The 18,014-nt window shown below is 51.5% G+C and overlaps 3 protein-coding genes across 6 annotated transcripts; 2 read left to right on the forward strand and 1 right to left on the reverse strand.

The window, feature by feature from the left end:
- The first annotated feature begins 699 nt into the window (after positions 1-699).
- On the forward strand, positions 700-8,548 carry TPP1 (tripeptidyl peptidase 1). The gene is made up of 13 exons (XM_040258506.1): positions 700-797; positions 909-980; positions 1,226-1,365; positions 2,609-2,759; positions 2,969-3,096; positions 3,254-3,432; positions 3,613-3,811; positions 3,952-4,140; positions 4,387-4,456; positions 4,907-5,027; positions 5,112-5,270; positions 5,439-5,564; positions 5,760-8,548. Exons 1-13 carry the CDS (start codon positions 754-756, stop codon positions 5,898-5,900), a joined length of 1,719 nt encoding a protein of 572 aa, XP_040114440.1. The 5' UTR covers positions 700-753; the 3' UTR covers positions 5,901-8,548.
- An 848-nt stretch (positions 8,549-9,396) lies between these two features.
- Positions 9,397-10,848, forward strand: TAF10 (TATA-box binding protein associated factor 10). Its single transcript, XM_040258511.1, has 5 exons — positions 9,397-9,670; positions 9,809-9,963; positions 10,203-10,267; positions 10,354-10,468; positions 10,652-10,848. Exons 1-5 carry the CDS (start codon positions 9,439-9,441, stop codon positions 10,739-10,741), a joined length of 657 nt encoding a protein of 218 aa, XP_040114445.1. The 5' UTR covers positions 9,397-9,438; the 3' UTR covers positions 10,742-10,848.
- Positions 10,797-17,983, reverse strand: ILK (integrin linked kinase). Of its 4 annotated transcripts, none has more exons than XM_040258507.1 (13): positions 17,878-17,983; positions 17,300-17,417; positions 13,375-13,540; positions 13,109-13,204; positions 12,849-12,945; positions 12,672-12,755; positions 12,487-12,572; positions 12,259-12,368; positions 12,022-12,149; positions 11,805-11,926; positions 11,610-11,709; positions 11,372-11,502; positions 10,797-11,202 (listed from the first exon to the last, which is right to left on the reverse strand). In XM_040258507.1, exons 2-13 carry the CDS (start codon positions 17,386-17,388, stop codon positions 11,053-11,055), a joined length of 1,359 nt encoding a protein of 452 aa, XP_040114441.1. In that variant the 5' UTR covers positions 17,389-17,417; positions 17,878-17,983; the 3' UTR covers positions 10,797-11,052. The 4 variants fall into 4 exon arrangements, with proteins under 4 accessions (XP_040114441.1, XP_040114443.1, XP_040114442.1 ...); XM_040258509.1 differs by having other exon boundaries at positions 17,300-17,412; positions 17,878-17,952; XM_040258508.1 differs by having other exon boundaries at positions 17,743-17,944.
- Between the last annotated feature and the right edge of the window lie 31 nt (positions 17,984-18,014).

An 18,014-nucleotide genomic window follows, 5' to 3' on the forward strand; every position in this document is an offset into this window, starting at 1 on the left:
CACCTCAGGAGGCACAGAGTGGGATAGACATAGGGGTGTCCTAGGGTGGGAGAGTGGGGATGGCACTAGGAACCCGAGCCTAGCCTGAGGCTGTCACATCTCTCTGCAGTCGACCTTTCCCCTCTAACATGGGCAGGAGGCCAGATGAAGGCAGACAGCAGGAGCTTGCTTGTGGCAGCAATCCAGAGAGGAATTGGCTGGCTGGGGAGACCTTGGAGACGACCAGCTCTAGGCTTGAGAGTCTTCAAAGAGGTGGGGGTGGATACAAGAGCAGCCAAGTGGTTTATTTGTTTTTTGTGGGGTCATTATATATACTGTAATATATTCATATATAATAACAGCTCACATTTGTTGAGCTTCTGCCATGTGAGGCTCTCAGGGGTTTGTTTGCTTTATCTCTGTAAATTTTCAGTGCAATCCGCTGAGGCAGAGCACTTTTAACCTAACAGTCTCCATATTCTGCATGAAGAAACCAAGGCTCCGAGAAGCTGTGACTTTCCTGATATCATATGTCTTGTAAGGACCTGGATCTCTGGGTCTATGGGCCTCCAGAGCCCCTTTCTTAAGCACCGCCTACACTGTGGTGAGCCTGGGCTCACCCGGTGTTTCACAGTCCACAGAGGGAGCATCTGAGTGGCCGCCCCACCCCTTCTTCAGCATTCAGGACCACCCATTTGAGGGCGGGGCCATCACGTCACTAGTTCCTAGGCAGAGGTGGTGGTGGAGGACTACAGGGTTCATGTGATCTGTCACATGACAGCAGACGAGAGGAAAGGCAGAATGGGACCTCGATCCTGGTGAGAAACGGGGCCTCTGGGAGAAGGGAATCACGTGGGAGGGAGTTTATGTTGGAGGGTGGGAACAGCAACAGTCCAGCTCCTCCTGAAACCCATGTGCTGTCCCTGCAGCCTCCTAGGGCTCTTTGCCCTCTTTGTCGCTGGCAAATGCAGTTACAGCCCGGAGCCTGACCAGCAGAGGAGGTGAGTTGACTTAGCACTGACCGCCCCTTCCCCATGGCTTGTCCTGCACCTATTATCCTGGTTCCAGCCTCCCTCACTGGCTTACCAGCTCCTGGTACCCCCCTCCATAGTTCCCAGGCTCAGTCTGATCATCCATCTCCTGTGATTCAAATCTGCTTCCAAATCTTCCCCCAAATCTAGGTCTAATACTGAACCTTCCCATCCCCACTTTAATAATGAAGGCTGTGTGACCCTTGACCCTGCAGGCTGCCCCCTGGCTGGGTGTCCCTGGGCCGTGCAGACCCTGAGGAAGAGCTGAGTCTTACATTTGCCCTGAGACAGCAGAACGTGAAGAGACTGTCCGAGCTGGTGCAGGCTGTGTCGGATCCTGGCTCTCCTCACTACGGTGCTTGGCGGGACCCCGGGGCAGGATGTGGAATGCACTGGAGGGACACAGGGCTGGGCTGAGCATGGGACAGTGCAGGTCATGTCAAGGGCATGCTCTTAGGGCCTGCGGAGGGGGTGATATAGGACAGATGAATGGCAGTGACCTTCACTGAAGTGTTTCTGAATAAAAAAGTGAATGGGAAGTAGACTGTCCAAAACTAATTCACATTCTTCCCTCCAAAACTTTCCGCCTGTGTTCATCAGGCTAAAAAACTGAAAGTGGGTATGGTTAAGAGCACAGGTTTGGTGATCAAACCTGAATTTAAATTATGACTCTACTGCTTGCCAGCTGCCAGATAAGTGGGGAAGTGGCATCCAGTACATGTAAATTTAGCTCACTACCTCAGATTTCACCTCCAACCCCTGCTAAATTCACTCTCATTTTCTCCTCCACTCAAACCCTAAAGCTGTCAGTTCTAGCTCTGAAACAGTCCACTCTCTCATCGTTCCTTGTTGCCACCAACTCAGCTAATTACTCTCTCACCTGGACTGCTGCCCACCCCCCGTCGCTGGTCTGCCGTCTCTTCCCCTCCAGTCCACTCCCTTTAAACTTCACAGTCTCCTCCAAGAGTCGGTGTTTTGCTCCAACAGTCAAGCTGGACCGTGTGCTTCCTCCGAGGAAGCCCCTTGTGGTGGGGAAGGAGTGGGAGTGGTAAGCGTGTGAGGGGCCAATCTAAGGTTCACCCAGGAGGTGTGTGCATGATCCATGCAGAACAGTGACTCACCATGTTTAGCTTAAAATCAGTAAGTATGAAGATCTGAGCTAAATTAGATATCATCTTATAACTGGTCCTGAAAGTTTTGAAAACTTTTATTGGAAATAAACTTAAAATGAAAAAATTTTTTTTAATTCCACTGGCAGTCCAGTGGTTAGGACTCAGTGCTTTCACTGCTGTGGCCTGGATTCTATCACTGGTTGGGGAACTAAGATCCCACAAGCTGTGTGGCAAGCCCCCGACCCCCAAAAGAACATTTTAATCTATTGATCTCATTTGTTTTTCATGATCATGCGGTATTTGCAACCTACTCTCCTTTAGGATAAATCCATATTCCCCCAAGTTGAGCCTACACCTGTATGGCCTGCCTTTTTACTAGAAGCTTCCCACCCATCTCTCAAGCCCCTACTCCAGTTTCCCTAGGAAGTCCAAAAAGAGCAATTTGGAAAAGCAATGAACAAAGGCAATTCTACTGAACCCCTGCAGGCAAGTACCTGGCCCTAGAGGATGTGGCTGAACTGGTCCGGCCATCACCACTGACCCTCCACACAGTCCAGAAATGGCTTTTGGCAGCTGGAGCCCGGAACTGCCACTCCGTGACCACACAGGACTTTCTGACTTGCTGGCTGAGTGTCCGGTGAGAGGAGATAATTGCCTCACAGAGGGTATTGATCACCCCATCAGGGAGATTTGTCTCCCTACCAGGGGGAGGGAGCTGAGAGTTTGCAGGTGCTGTGGGTGAAAATGTGTGGGAAGATAACAACTAACTACCCGGTGATACTCAGGCAGCCTCTTCTGCTCTGCTCCATGCTTTCTGACCTGTGTTTTCTGAACTCTTACCTCCAGACAGGCAGAGCTGCTGCTCCCTGGGGCTGAGTTTCATCACTATGTGGGAGGACCTGCAGAGACCCATGCTGTGAGGTCGCCACATCCCTACCGGCTCCCAAAGGCCTTGGCCCCGCATGTGGACTTTGGTAACACCCAGTGGGGCTGGTGGAGGTTGGAAGGGCAGAGCCAGGGATGGGAGAAGTTTAGGTGCCACAGGGGGTGTGAATGGGGGTGGGATCACAGTGGTAAAATGAGGGTTGGAGTCTAAAAGATCTCTTCCTCAAGCCTGACTCCTCCCCACAGTTGGGGGGCTGCATCGTTTTCCCCCTACATCAACTCTGAGGCAACGCCCTGAGCCACAGGTGCCGGGGACTGTTGGCCTGCACCTGGGAGTGACCCCATCCGTGATCCGTAAGCGTTACAACGTGACGGCACAAGATGTGGGCTCTGGCACAACCAACAACAGTCAAGCCTGTGCTCAGGTGAGCCATGCAGGGAGCCTCAGCATCCTCGCAGCCTCTTCAAGGTGCCTGACCAGCCTGGGGCTGACTTTCCAACTCTAACCCCTGGGCTCTCATCCCGTGATCTGGGACAGCATCCCCCGACCTGACCCTTGGGGCTGTGTTTTCTGACCCATGAATCTCCCCTGACTCCCTCTGTAGTTCCTGGAGCAGTATTTCCACGATTCAGACCTGGCTGAGTTCATGCGCCTCTTCGGTGGGGGCTTCGCACACCAGGCCTCGGTAGCCCGTGTGGTCGGACAACAGGGCCGGGGCCGGGCCGGGATTGAGGCCAGCCTAGATGTGGAGTACCTCATGAGTGCTGGTGCCAACATCTCTACCTGGGTCTACAGTAGCCCTGGTACTGCCTAGGGGACTGACTGGTGGGGACAGAATTGCGGGGGAGTAGTGATCTTCGCGCCTTCAAAGATGAGCTAGAAGGCGATCCTGATAACTTCCCAAATGATTGCCCTTGTGCCCTGTTCTCCAAAAAATATCCAGGCCGGCATGAGTCACAGGAGCCTTTCCTGCAGTGGCTTCTGCTGCTCAGTAACGAGTCAGCTCTGCCATCCGTGCACACCGTGAGCTACGGCGATGACGAGGACTCGCTCAGCAGCACCTACATCCAGCGGGTCAACACTGAGCTCATGAAGGCGGCTGCTCGGGGTCTTACCCTGCTCTTTGCCTCAGGTGACCTCCTACTCTAAACTTACACCCCACCACCACCCATGCCCACTCAAGATGATAACTTTGACCCCACAGTAACTCCTGGACCTGATCTCTAACTCATAATCTGAACTCAACATGGACCACTGACCTGACCTCAACTCTGACCTCTTGCAGTAATAACTAACGTGAATTTCCTCTCTGACATCTGAACCTACATTCCAAGCTCTGACCAATGAAACTGAATGCTAAACCTGGTCTCTCTCCCAGGTGACAGTGGGGCCGGGTGTTGGTCTGTCTCTGGCAGACACCAGTTCCGTCCCAGCTTCCCTGCCTCCAGGTAAACACCCACGCCCACCACTTACTTGTGATCTCATGGTCTAGAACCTTTGCCTTGACCCCACCAGGTGCTCCTGGGGGTCAGCACTCAGTCGTACCTGCTCTGATTGTGATCGTGCAGTATTTTCAGTCTCCTCTGGTTCCTGCACCCCCTCTTCTTCCCAAAGGTCCCAGGCCCTGAATCTCCTGAGTAGGACAGAGATCCCCGTGATCTGCTTCCTCGGTCCCCAGGCATTGGGAGATCTGGTGGGTGTTCTGTAGGGAGAAGTGTGCACAGTCACCTCAGACCATGCCTTGAGGGCCACAAACCTCTCAGTCTTCCCCGTGTACATACTTCACCAGAGCGCTTTCCCAGTCCCCCCAGCAAGACCCAGGCCGCACTCACCCAGCCCTATGCATTTTGGAGGTGTCTTACAACTGCTACATTCTGAGTGCTGTCTTCTTCCCTCAGTCCCTATGTCACCACGGTGGGAGGAACATCCTTCCAAAACCCTTTCCGGATCACAGATGAGGTCGTTGACTATATCAGTGGTGGCGGCTTCAGCAATGTGTTCCCACGGCCTTCGTACCAGGTACGTGTGTGTTTATGTTGGTGGAGGAGAGATGGGTGGAATCCTCAGTTCAGCAGATGGTACTTACTCAAGAGTGTCTTTCAGGAGGAAGCTGTAACCCGGTACCTGAGCTCCAGTCCCCACTTGCCACCATCCAGTTACTTCAATGCCAGTGGCCGCGCCTACCCAGACGTGGCTGCACTCTCTGATGGCTACTGGGTGGTCAGCAATCATGTGCCCATTCCATGGGTATCTGGTACCTCGGTGAGAAACAGTCTGGCTCCAAACCTCCACCCAGCGAATACCCCTACCTTCCAACCCCAAGACCTTGCACCCAGAACCCCTGACTCCTCAGAGACCTCCTACCCATCCCTCCCAAAAAATCCAACCACTCTGAATCCCTAACCTCTACTTGCACGCTCACCCTTGCAGGCCTCTACTCCAGTGTTTGGGGGACTCCTATCTCTGATAAATGAACACAGAATCCTCAGAGGGCTACCCCCTCTTGGTTTTCTCAACCCAAGGCTCTACCAGCAGCGTGGGGCAGGACTCTTTGATGTGAGTATGGAAGGAAGGGTTGTGGCCATTTTCATATGAAATAACATTCATACTCGTAAGAGTATGTTGAGTGCTGAGATGAACTTGAGGGCAATTCTGATGGGGTGGGATAGCCTCTGGAATGTGAATACAGGGTAAGGGGCTATAGTCTGTTAATATCAGCAGGTCCAGATCTGATGCCCACCCTCTCCCTAGGTAACCCGTGGCTGCCATGAGTCCTGTCTGAATGAAGAGGTGGAGGGTCAAGGTTTCTGCTCTGGCCCTGGCTGGGATCCTGTGACAGGCTGGGGAACACCCAACTTCCCAGCTTTGCTGAAGACACTAATGAACCCTTGACCCTCTCCCGCTAGAAGGGTGGGCCTGTCCTCTGCCCCATAGCAGGTGGCTGGGTCCCTTTTTCTGCAGTGTTGGAGGCCCTGCTGAACCCTCAACCACTGACTGCCACAGACAGCTTATCTCTCTAACCCAGAAATGCTGTGAGCTTGACTTGACTCCCAATCCTACCTGTTCCATCATACTCAGGTCCCCCTGCCCCAGGTTCCTCAACAGGTGCCATAACCAGCACTATTTGGGAGGATCCCCTGCATACAACCACTCTCACCCCCACCCCCCAGGGCCCCCTGCTCTGTTTCTTTTCTTTCCAACCAGGCTTTTCCAACGTGTTTTCTACACTATCTGTGTACACTATTTCACTGCATCCTCATTCCTCAATTCATTGCCATGAGACCTCTACTCTTACTGTTTTACTCTTTCCTTCTCCCTAAGAAATACTCCCAACCTTTGCTTTGTGAGCTCTCTGTCATAGAAGCCTAGTGCCTCTTCTTTCTTAGCTTCCAGGGCTTAACTTCTTCTCTGACCACTCCCTCTTCCTCCTTCATTCCCTTTTCCCTCCTCTTTCTCTGCTTCCTCATTAAACATTGTTGTATTTTGTTACTCTATCCTTTTGTAAAATTTTATAACTCTTGGTTTTTATTTTATCAAAATATATGGGCACATTGTCAAATACTTCTTTAAGTCTTACTGCAAAAAAATAGCCACGCCTTGTATATCTACCACCATTTCCTGCTGCTTGAGGCAATCATTTCAACTGTTTCTGATGATTCTTCAGTGTGTGCTAAGTCGCTTCAGTCGTGTCTGACTCTTTGTGACCCCATGGACTGTAGCCTGCCAGGCTCCTTTGTCTTTGGGGTTCTCCAGGCAAGAATTCTGGAGTGGGTTGCCAGGCCCTCCTCCAGGGGATCTCCCTGACCCAGGGATGGAACCTGCATCTCTTAAATCTCCTGCATTGGCAGGCATGTTCTCCACCACTAGTTTATCTCTAAATAACATGCTTATATTGCTGTTTATTGATTTCCCCCTGACCAGTTGTAGCCATTACTGACTTCCTATTAGCTTGTGATCATTCTTCTGCCTTGTCCCAATCACTCAAAATCCTCACCACCCATTCTTTTGTCCTCCCAATACAATTCTATTTTTGTCTGAGCTGCATACAGGATTTGCATTGGTACAACTGTGTAAATGCTAATCATACCTAATCCATGTAGTATCATTGCTCTATCCTTTGTCTTTTGCTCTTCTCACTTGACTCATTGTCCACTGGAACAAATCAATGACTGGCATCCACAGCCATCACCATCTCACTAAATCGGACTTTCCATCCTACAGTTATTGATACCTCAAAAGCAAGATGTGTAATTCTCAATATTTCGTCTCCGTTCTTCCCAATCCCAAACTGTTCTCTTTTGTTTCTTATTTATAAATGACGCTATGCTTGACACTTCCAACTGAGCCAGAAGCCTGAAGTATCATCCAAGTTTCCCATTTCCTTCACCTCCTCCCATCATCACCTTGTCAACAAGTCCTACTGACTCCATCTATTAAATACATCTTTATCAACCCAAAAGTTCTTCCAATTATATTTCCAAAGTGTATCTTGAATTCATCTACTTCTCTCCAGCTCCACTGCTACTACATTAGCTGTGAGCCATATTCCCACTCCTCTGAATTGAGGCCCTTGCAAGATGTGTCCTTGCATCCTGCCTTTCCCTAAACCATCTACCAGTTGTTTATTCACTAAGTTGTGTCTGACTCTTTTGCGACCCCATGGACTGTAACCCACCAGGCTCCTCTGTCCATGGGACTTCCCAGGCAAGAATACAGAGTGGATTGCCACTTCCTTCTCCAGGGTTCTTCCTGACCCAGGGATGGAACATGGGTATCTTGCATTGGCAGACATGTTCTTTACCACTGAGCCACAAGGGAAGCCCCAAAACCAACTATCAGAGTAAGATGCAAATCTCATGAGGTCATCTAAAAGATTACTGGATGTAGGTCAAGCTTTTTATCATGACTTACAAACCTATCTGCTTACTTGCTATTTGTTTCCAAGTAACAAATTGTTTATCCTTCCCTGTCTCCCCACACCCCCCTCCATGCACTTTCATTCACTGTTGCTTAAGATATTCTTTGCCCTAACATTACCCCTGGCTTCCTGTGCCTGGCTGAGGTCCAGAATTCTTTCAAGACTCAGCTCACCTTCTCTTGTGAATCTTTTGGCTCCCTGAAGCTAGTTGATGTGCATATGACAGAAAAATCCTAGATTCTTGGTTCTGATATAGACTAGAGAGAGCCTGGGGCAAGTAAGTTCAACTCTCGGAGACTTTTTCCTCATCTGTTAAGTGAGGATATTGACACCTGCCTCTAATATTCAGGAATCATTAAGTGGAATAAACTTAATGGAATGCCTAACACACAGATGGAGGCAGCAACTATTAGTTCCCTCCCTCCCTTGCACTGCACACCCTGTGTCTACCTCCAGTATTTTAACTCCCATATATTGGTGAAATGGCCAGTTTAACTGTTTGCCTCCCTTTCCAAGACCACTGGTGCCTGGAGGAGTAGAACCTTCTCCTACTTAACTCTGTATTTGCAGACCCTAGCTCAGGACTGACAAAAATAAAATTTTTGCTGTGTTGAAAACGCCACTCTTTCACTAGCTGTGATTTTACATAAATTGTTTATTAAGACTGAAAAACAGCCATCCCTCTGTATCCTCGGGTTCTCCATCCACAGATTCACCCAACCGTGAACTGAAGATATATATTTTTTAAAATTCCAATTATAAAAAACGAAACTTGAATTTACCATGCACCAGTAAACTATTTACATCAATTGGATAGTATAAGCAATCTAGAGATGATACAGAGTATACAGTGCAAATCCTATGCCATTTCGTATAACGGACGTGAGCATCCACGGATTTTGGTATACATGGGTTGGGGACGGGAGTTGGGGGCGTCCTGGAACCAATCCTACTAACCCTTCACCACCCATACGGACGGTGGACTGTACCTCTCTCCCCATCTGCGGCAGCACTGTGTCAGCTGTCCGGTTACCTTCACTTTGGGCAGCTGGCGGGGAAAGAGGCTATTCAACTCCACTACAAACCCTTAAAAGGCTGGATAAAGAAACTTTGAAAAGATGCAGACAGGCAGGCGACCAACAGTCGAGAGGTGTCGGGGCTATGAGCCTCAAAGCAAGGATTTTAGGCGTCAGGCTGGGTGAGGGAGCCCCAAACCCACAGAAGAGAATCCTCGACATTGAGGGGTTCCCATCCCAGCGGACCCACACTGGAGAACCGCGGGTCCGGACGAGAAATGTCCGCGCTAGCGCAGTTCCGCAGCACTTGGTCTCCGCCCTCCGGCCTTCGTCGTGTAGCGGCTGGACGGGCAGGGAATAAAGGAAGGAGGCCTAAGGGAGGAGCGAACGTGGCGTGGGAGGGACGAGTCGTGGGGCGCGTGACGTCACCCCTGGTGTGTGCGTAAGGTGAACGGAAGCGGAAGCGGCTCTGTTCGCCGCCTCTCCCACCGGCCCGATGAGCTGCAGCGGCTCCGGCGCGGACCCCGAGGCGGCGCCGGCCTCCGCCGCCTCGGCCCCGGGCCCGGCGCCCGCGGTCTCGGCCCCCGCCGCGCTGCCCGCCGGCACCGCCGCGGAGAACAAGGCCAGCCCCGCGGGGACGTCAGGGGGGCCTGGGGCTGGAGCCGCGGCAGGGGGCACTGGAGCCGTGGCGGCGCGGGCCGGGGAGCCTGCCGAGCGGCGCGGGGCGGGTGAGGGCCGGGACGGGTGAGGGCGAGGGCCGCGCTTTGGGCTGGGCCCAGCGGCGGGTGAGGGCAGAGGGTAAGACGCACCTAGCGGAACCCTCGAGCCTCCCACCTCCGTGTCTCAGTTTGCCGGTTTTCCTCCAGCTCCAGTGACGACTGGCGGCGCGGCGCCCCCGGAGGGGGCCATGTCTAACGGGGTTTACGTGCTGCCAAGCGCGGCCAACGGAGAGGTGAAGCCAGTGGTGTCCAGCACGCCTCTAGTGGACTTCCTGATGCAGCTGGAGGATTACACGCCTACGGTGGGCTTCCCGCCTGAACAAGGCTAATGACTCGCTGTCATGCCAACTTCTGCCACACCATCTGGATTTGCAGCATCCTCTTGTGTTTATTGCTCTTCCTAGCTTTTGTGATTTTTCCCTCTGCCCACCCAAACTGGGAGCTTCCTGATAGCCAGGCCTGCCCTCCATTTCCCTTACCCCCTCTCTCAGCCCCGCTGTACACAGGGCTAACGCTTACAGTCGTCTAATTGATTTCTCAGATCCCTGATGCAGTGACTGGTTACTACCTGAACCGTGCTGGCTTTGAGGCCTCCGACCCACGCATGTGAGTAAACTCAGGGCAGGTTAGTGTTGGGTGCTTGTGTGGAGTTTGTTGTCTATGCCCTTCTTATACAATTTTTTTCTCTCTAGAATTCGGCTCATCTCCCTAGCTGCCCAGAAATTCATCTCAGATATTGCCAACGATGCCCTACAGCACTGCAAAATGAAGGGCACAGCCTCTGGCAGCTCCCGAAGCAAGAGCAAGGTGTGAGGGGAGGCTCATTGATTCAGTAATTACCTCCTACAGCAGCAGAGGCTTAAATTATCCTGAAACCCCTTTGAGGGAAATTAAGCCTTAGGGGAGGTGAAAAACCTACTCAGGGTCACCTGCCTGGGATTGAAATCTGGAATTCCTGTGTTCAGCTGGTGCTCTTCCCTCTTCCCTCAGGACCGCAAGTACACTCTAACCATGGAGGACTTGACCCCTGCTCTCAGCGAGTATGGCATCAATGTGAAGAAGCCGCACTACTTCACCTGAGCCACCCAGTCTAAATGTACTTGTCTGTTCTCTTGTCCCCACACCAGCCTGTTTTCATAATAAACTTTATTGTGACAGGCAGGGCTGATCCCTCCCATGCTGGGAGACACCGTGTGGCAAGTGACAAAGCTTTGAGCCCATTCCCTTTTGGGGCCACAGTGGTAGGGATGGGGGCAGGGGATGGGCCCCATGGCTGGGGTAGTACCATGACTAGTGGCAGGGGAGGCAACCAGAGGCCTGCTGCTTTGGGGAGGTGCACTCCCCTAACCGTGTCCTGACACCTCTGGAGTTCAGACAAGGACTTTCCAGCTCTACTTGTCCTGCATCTTCTCGAGGATAGGCACGATCATGTCAAACTTGGGCCGCTTAGCAGGGTCTTCATTCATGCAGATCTTCATGAGTTTACAAACGTGGGGGGAAATGCCTGGTGGGATGGTAGGCCTAAGGCCTTCCAATGCCACCTGCAAACACAAGGAAAAACAAGGTGAGTCTCAGAACTTGAGTCTCATGTGGGGAGAGACGTCTAGCCCTCAGGACAGGATTCTCTATATTTGAATCAATGTGGCAGAAGCCCAGCCCCACTACAGTTATTGTCACTACCACCACAAGTACATCCAGTTATGCTCTCACCTTCATTCCAATTTCCATGTTGGAGAGGTCAGCAAAGGGTACCTCCCGTGTCACCAGTTCCCACAGAAGCACTGCAAAACTCCACATATCTGCTGAGCGTCTGTTTGTGTCTTCAGGCTTCTTTTGCAGAGCTGGAGGGACAGGACTTATCTGTTCCAGCTGCTTGTCCTGTCTCTGTTCCCTTCCGTTACTACTGAGCTGCCCCTTCTCTGCCTCACATCATAATGCCATCACTCACCTTCAGGAGCCACCCAGGCAGGTGCATACATGCGCCCAGGGCACTGGAAGGAGAACTTGACGTCGGCCATACTGATTCGAGCAGTCATGTCCTCATCAATCTGAGGAAGAGAAGATAGTTGTGTGGAAGGAGGTAAGTCCTATTCTAGGGAAAGGACCTCTGGGGCTTGGGCCGGGAGTGAAGTTGTGATCTCACCATTACACTACGGCTGTTGAGTGCATGTCGTGGGATGAGGGGCTCTAGTGTGTGTAGGAAGGCCATGCCCCTTGCCATGTCCAATGCAAACTTCACAGCCTGGCTCTGGTCCACAACGAAATCTAAGTGAGAAGGCAAGAGTTAAATCATTTGGAGAGGCTCACAGACTTTCCTTCCCCACACCCTGCTGCAGTGAGATTTGGCACCCCCTACTCACTGGTGCCTTCATGTAGCACATTGTACAGGGATCCGTATGGCATCCAGTGTGTGATGAGGGTCGGGTGAGGAGCAGGTGGAGACTGACAGGCACCAAGCACTGGGAGCACATTGGGATGTGAGAAAATCCTGGAAGAGGGAGAGAATGTCCCTGGCTGAGATCCAGCATAAAAGATCTCCCTCTGGGTGCTGACAGGGCTCCTTGAAATCAAGGCTTCCAGTTTAGGCCTTGCCCCACCTGAGCCGGGGACACTCCTCATTGAAGTCCCTGCTCTTCCTTGTACTCCAGTCTCGAACCTTTAGCATCTTCACAACAATGTCATTGCCCTGCCAGCGGCCCTTCCATAGCTGAGGGACAGATAAGGGTTAGAAGGCTTTAACTAAGGCTGCTGTTTTCTTGCCCACTAACTGGAGGAGAAACTTAAAACAGGTGCACAACAGGTAATATGGTGGGGTGGGGAGTTACCTCTCCAGAGTGATTCTCGTTGAGCTTCGCCAGGAAGTTGAGCTGTTTGAAGTCAATGCCGGAGTGTTTGTTCAGAGTCCCATTTCCTGAGAGTGTGGGCAGGTCAGGTACCCAGCTTCCCTCTTGCCCAGCCCCAGGAGTCCAGGACTATTCTCTCACCACCCCTCCCCTCACAGCTGACTCACGGGGCCGAGTGCGGGTAGTCCCCTTCCAGAATGTGTCCTTGTATGGAATACGGTTCAGATTCTGGCCCATCTTCTCTGCCCGCTCTGGGGAAGAAAGACAAAGTCTTGACCTCAGCTGTTGTGTGGAAAGAGACAGGCTAGGACAAGACAAGGACACAGCGGTGGGTGGGGACAGACCTCGGAGCAGCTCTCTCAGGGGCGCCTTGGCTTTGTCCACAGGCATCTCTCCATACTTGTTACAGATGCTGACAAGGGCCCCATTCGCCACAAGGTCCTGGAATTAAGAAATGGCTGTGATGGGGGCATTCCCAACTAAGCATGAGTGCAGATGCAGTACACAGGACAGTACTCGCAGGTTGGGTTGAGGGTTCCAGAGTCTCCCACTCAAGCTCAAACTTCTTCCCACCCATCCCAGAGCTCAGGGCCTGAGTACTCACCTCTGCCACCTGATCTTGGCCCCAGAAACAGGCGTAGTGCAGGGGCACATTCCCATGCTCATTCACCGCGTTGATGTCAGCTTTATACTGTAGCAGCTGGTCCCCATAGCCAAATAGAAAGAGGTAGAAGGTACAGTCAGTCCCAAATGAGAGAAGTGTACTAAGGCATGCAAGGAAGGAGGGAGATGAGTACACAAACTTTGTACATTATGTTATAATGCCTGTGTCTTACTTCCAGGCATGTGCGTCAAGGGGTTCATACATACCTTCTGTACAATATCACGGTGCCCATGACTGGCTGCCAGGTGCAGAGGGGTATCATCCCCACGGTTCATCACATTGATTCGTGCCCCCCGCATGATCAGCATCTCAACCACAGCAGATCGGCCTTCTCGGCAGGCCCAGTGCAAGGGGGAGAAGCCATGATCGTCCCTATGAGGAAGGCACAAGGGTCATTGATTTGGAAGTGGGATGGGGGCAAAGGCTTTGACACAGGAAAAACTTTAATATTCTCTCTGCATACTCTCCCTGGGAAGCCTTACCTCTAGAACTTTGATTCTCATTCATGCCAGCAACTCCCAAAGCTGTCCAATCCAGACCTTCCCCTGAGTTTCAAACCCAACCAACCACTACCTGAAATCCCAACAATTCCATATGATTCACTGTTTTCATCTCCCTCTAGCCTTTCATCCCAGGCACTTTCTGTCTCATTAAATGGTAACATTCTTCATCTGGTTTCCTCTGCACCCCTTTGGCAACATCTTGGTTCTTTCTATTTTCACCACATCTTGTACACTGCCTTACTACATAGGTACTTGTCACACTGGATTGTAAAAATCTGTTAAATGTCTGTCTTGTCTATTAGACTAAGCTTCTTGAGAACTGACAGCAGCTGTTCAGTGCATGTTAATAGGAAGGAAGGGAAGCTTTGAGAAGAAAAGCCACAGTTTATGGAAGAGGAAGCAAGTTTACTGATTGGTTTTGGTTCTGATACTGAAATTAAAATCTAAAAAGGGAATGGAATTAAAATGATGGTTTGGAGGGGTTTATAATGAAAAGGAGAAATGCTTTGGGTAAGTCATTCATGAGGCAGATACCACCACATAAGACAGGATTCTTCTCAAGCAATCCTAGGTACAGAAAACAAGAAAATGAGAATGACTTAATTAGAAAGCTGTACCTAACTTTTTTCTTTTCCCAAGAACTTCTCTATTTTATAAAGTTAAATGTACAAAAAAACAACAAAAAAACCACAATTGGGTGGAAACTAGGCCTGCCTGACAGCCTGGGGCCATAAAAGGAAATTCCCTCCAGTCCCGGGCTGCAGATCCAAGGGGCGGAGCAAGGGGGCGGTCCGTGGTCTGGGCCGTCAGCCTCCGGATGCCTTAGTGCTGCGGTCACTTCCCGTGTGGGGGCTCTAGGCGGGGCCTGGAGCTGATCAGGGGTATGGTCACCCCAGGCAATCCAGATGTCCCCAAAGCCAAAATGGGTGGTGGGTGTGACCCTTAACTTACTGATTTCCCTCTGCAGCTGCCCTCATCTGTTCACAAAGATAGCCAAAAGCTTTTCTGGGAGGTATTCCCTCCCTCTTCCTAAAGCAGTCACCACCCCTTACTTATCAGTCAGTTTTGCATCCCAGCTCTTTAATTTGTGCCCCAGTTTATCAGCCTCTGGTGGTCTATGGCCCCAGAGAAGGCCAGAGCCTGAGAGCAAAAGTATGGGCACAAGGGTTCTGCCCACTGCCATGCTCCAGTCACCTCAGAGCCTGAACTTTAATCCCAAAGAGACCAGCAGGAAATTGACCCTTACTTCATATCCACCATATAGCCAGTTGGGGCCCCGAAGCCTATCCACTCATACCTGCACCACTTTCACTAATACCACTCTTTGATGCCCGCTTCGTTGGAAAAAATTACCCTTTATGATGCCACCAACAAAATAGTAGCTGTGTTCTCTGTCTTTATCAGAGCACCGTTTGAAGAATTATATGAAAAATGGAACTAGTGTGAATCATAGAGAAATAGCGTAGAGTCTAATGGGGACCCATAAAGCCTGGATGAAAGTGACAGGTGATCCTTAACAAACCTAAAATCTATTTTCTCCTCGCTTTAAAAAAATTCCACTATCCTGAATCAGTATCACTACTGCTTTTCTTGCCTTCCTGTCTCAGCCAGCCTTAAAGAACTTGTCTACATTCACTTTCTCTACTTCACATTCAACCTGCCTGGAAGACCACTGCCTTGAGGACAAGCATGCCTGATTCTGGACTTCTAGCACCCAGTGTGTGTTCAGTAGAGTTCCTTAAATGAAGGAACCAAGTATAGTCTGGTTTTTTTCACTTGTTTTCCTCTGAAACAGCTCTCACAGAGATCATTAAATATGTAAATAATTGTAAATTCAGTGGTTACACTTTAGTGCTCAAGTTCTTTGACCTCTTAGCAATCTAGAGGACCACTGACCACTCCTTTCACTGAAACATTCACTTCTTTAAGCCTACTCCAGTACTCTTGCCTGGAAAGTCCCATGGACGGAGGAGGAGCCTGGTGGGCTTCAGTCCATGGGGTCGCTAAGAGTCAGACATGACTGAGTGACTTCCCTTTCACTTTTCACTTTCATGCATTGGAGAAGGAAATGGCAACCCACTCCAGTGTTCTTGCCTGGAGAATCCCAGGGACGGGGGAGCCTGGTGAGCTGGCGTCTGTGGGGTCGCAGAGAGTCGGACACGACTGAAGCGACTTGGCAGCAGCAGCAGCATATTTTCCTGTTTGGTTTTCTAGGTTTCTCATCCCCTGTTTCATATCCACCTCTTCAGGTGCCATCTACATGCTATGTGTGTGTGTCTGTGTGTGCGTGCATGTACATGCTCAGTCGTGTCTGACTTTGCAACCCCATGGACCAGCCTGCCAGGCTCCTCTGTCCATGGGATTTCTCAGGCAAGAATACTGGAGTCGGTTGCCATTTCCTGCTCCAGAGGATCTTCCAGACCCAGGGGTTGAACCTGCATCTCCTGCGGGCTCCTGCACTGGCAAGTAGATTCTTTACTGCTGAGCCACCTAGGAAGCCCATCTTCATGCTGCTAAGTTGCTTCAGTCGTGTCCGACTCTGTGCAACCCCACAGATGGCAGCCCACCAGGTTCCCCCGTCCCTGGGATTCTCCAAGCAAGAACACTGGAGTGGGTTGCCATTTCCTTCTCCAATGCAGGAAAGTGAAAAAAGTGAAGTCACTCAGTCGTGTCCGACTCTTAGCGACCCCATGGACTGCAGCCCACCAGGCTCCTCTGTCCATGGGATTTTCCAGGCGAGAGTACTGGAGTGGGGTGCCACTGCCTTCTCCAGTCATGCTAATATCGCCCAAATCTTTGTCTCCAAGTCAGATCTCTCTCCTGAAATCCAGCGGCCTACTCCACATTTCCACTTTATTGTCACTTAAATGTGTGCAGAGTGGAACTCACCACCCTTCAGCCTTGTCCTCAATAAAAGGAACCACTATCTACCCAAGCCAGAACCCTGATCATCATCTTTGACCTCACTTTCCACACCAAGTCTCACCAATTCTTTATCCGAAAGATTTCAGGAATTTGATCACTTTTTTCTTTTTTGCCTGCCCCAATTCTAGTCTAAAGCCATCACCACTTGAGATGGACTAGGCAGTTAGTTGCGTCTCTTCACATCACCACTTGCTCTTCACAAAGCATCCAAGATGACACTTAACAAATGGACAATCTCAGCATACCATTACATGGCTCTAAACCCTTGCCCTTGCAATAAAAACATTATTATAACCTAAATACTCTTGCATGATCTGACTGACCCTTGCAGACCTTTCCAGTCTTAACTTCTGTCATTCTACACTTGTGCTTAGAGCTTTAGCCCACAGAAGCCCAGCGGTTTTCTCTCCTCTAGCCATATGGAGCTCCGGACAGTTTCTGGCACACTCTGCTCCGTGTCTTGCCCCCTAGCTTTTGCCCATGAGGTTCACTGAGGTTAGAATACTTCTCTGCAGACTCTGCCTGTAAATTCTTAGTCAAGATTCAGCTCAAACAACAGCTTCCGGTGTGGAGACCCTCTGCCCCGCTGACAGGCTGTGTTTAACCCTCACCACACTGAATAGGAAAGTAAGCCGCCCGCACCAGAAGTGAGCACCCCACAGAGCGGAGAGGAGCATGTCGCCCCCCAGCCACCCCAGCTCACCCCTGGTTGAGGTCGTTCTCCGTGTTGTCCAGCCACAGGCGGACCGCAACCGCGTTGCCCTCCCGGCACTGAGTGAAAATGTCGTCCATAGCAGCGTCCCGGCACAGAGTCCCCTAGACTGGGAAAGTGTGGGAACTGTAGAAGGATCTTGGGTGGGGGTGGGGGGTGAGCCCCAGGCCTTGTCCCCTACAGGAGAGAAGTGTGGTGTTGGGCTGGGGGTCTGGGCTCTGCGTCCCCAGCTACTGGATGTCTGAAAGGAGTTAGGGAGGCAGCGGAATGGTCCTGGACTGTGTCCCTTGAGCGCGAGGGAAAGGCGGATCGGGCGAAGTAGGCGTTGATTAAGAGGTAGTGTCTCCCGAAGGGCTGTCACGAGAGCAAGCACAGAGACCCTACCCGCGAACAGAGCTGGGGGGGTGGGGGTGGGGAGTTTAGGCGCCGTATACCCTGGAGGAGGCGATCGGAGGTCCTTGCCGGGGATGGCCCTCGTTCCCCACTCGGAACCGAGTAAGTGGAGGGAGGGGTGACCGCCTGGTAGAGCTCGAGCCTTGGGGAGGGGGCACGGGTGCCCCCACACTCACCGGGACTCGGGCTAGAGAAGCCTTCTCCGGGGAACTCCCGTCCGGCCGCGCCCGCCGCCCGGCCCCGCCCCTGGCCCTCTCAGGCCAGCGCGGGCCTCCTTCTCCCAGCCCCTCCCTCCCGCCTTCCTTGCCCTTCT

The sequence above is a fragment of the Oryx dammah genome, unplaced genomic scaffold (genome assembly GCF_014754425.2).
Source record: "Oryx dammah isolate SB20612 unplaced genomic scaffold, SCBI_Odam_1.1 HiC_scaffold_17, whole genome shotgun sequence".
NCBI classification, from domain to species: Eukaryota; Metazoa; Chordata; class Mammalia; order Artiodactyla; family Bovidae; genus Oryx; species Oryx dammah.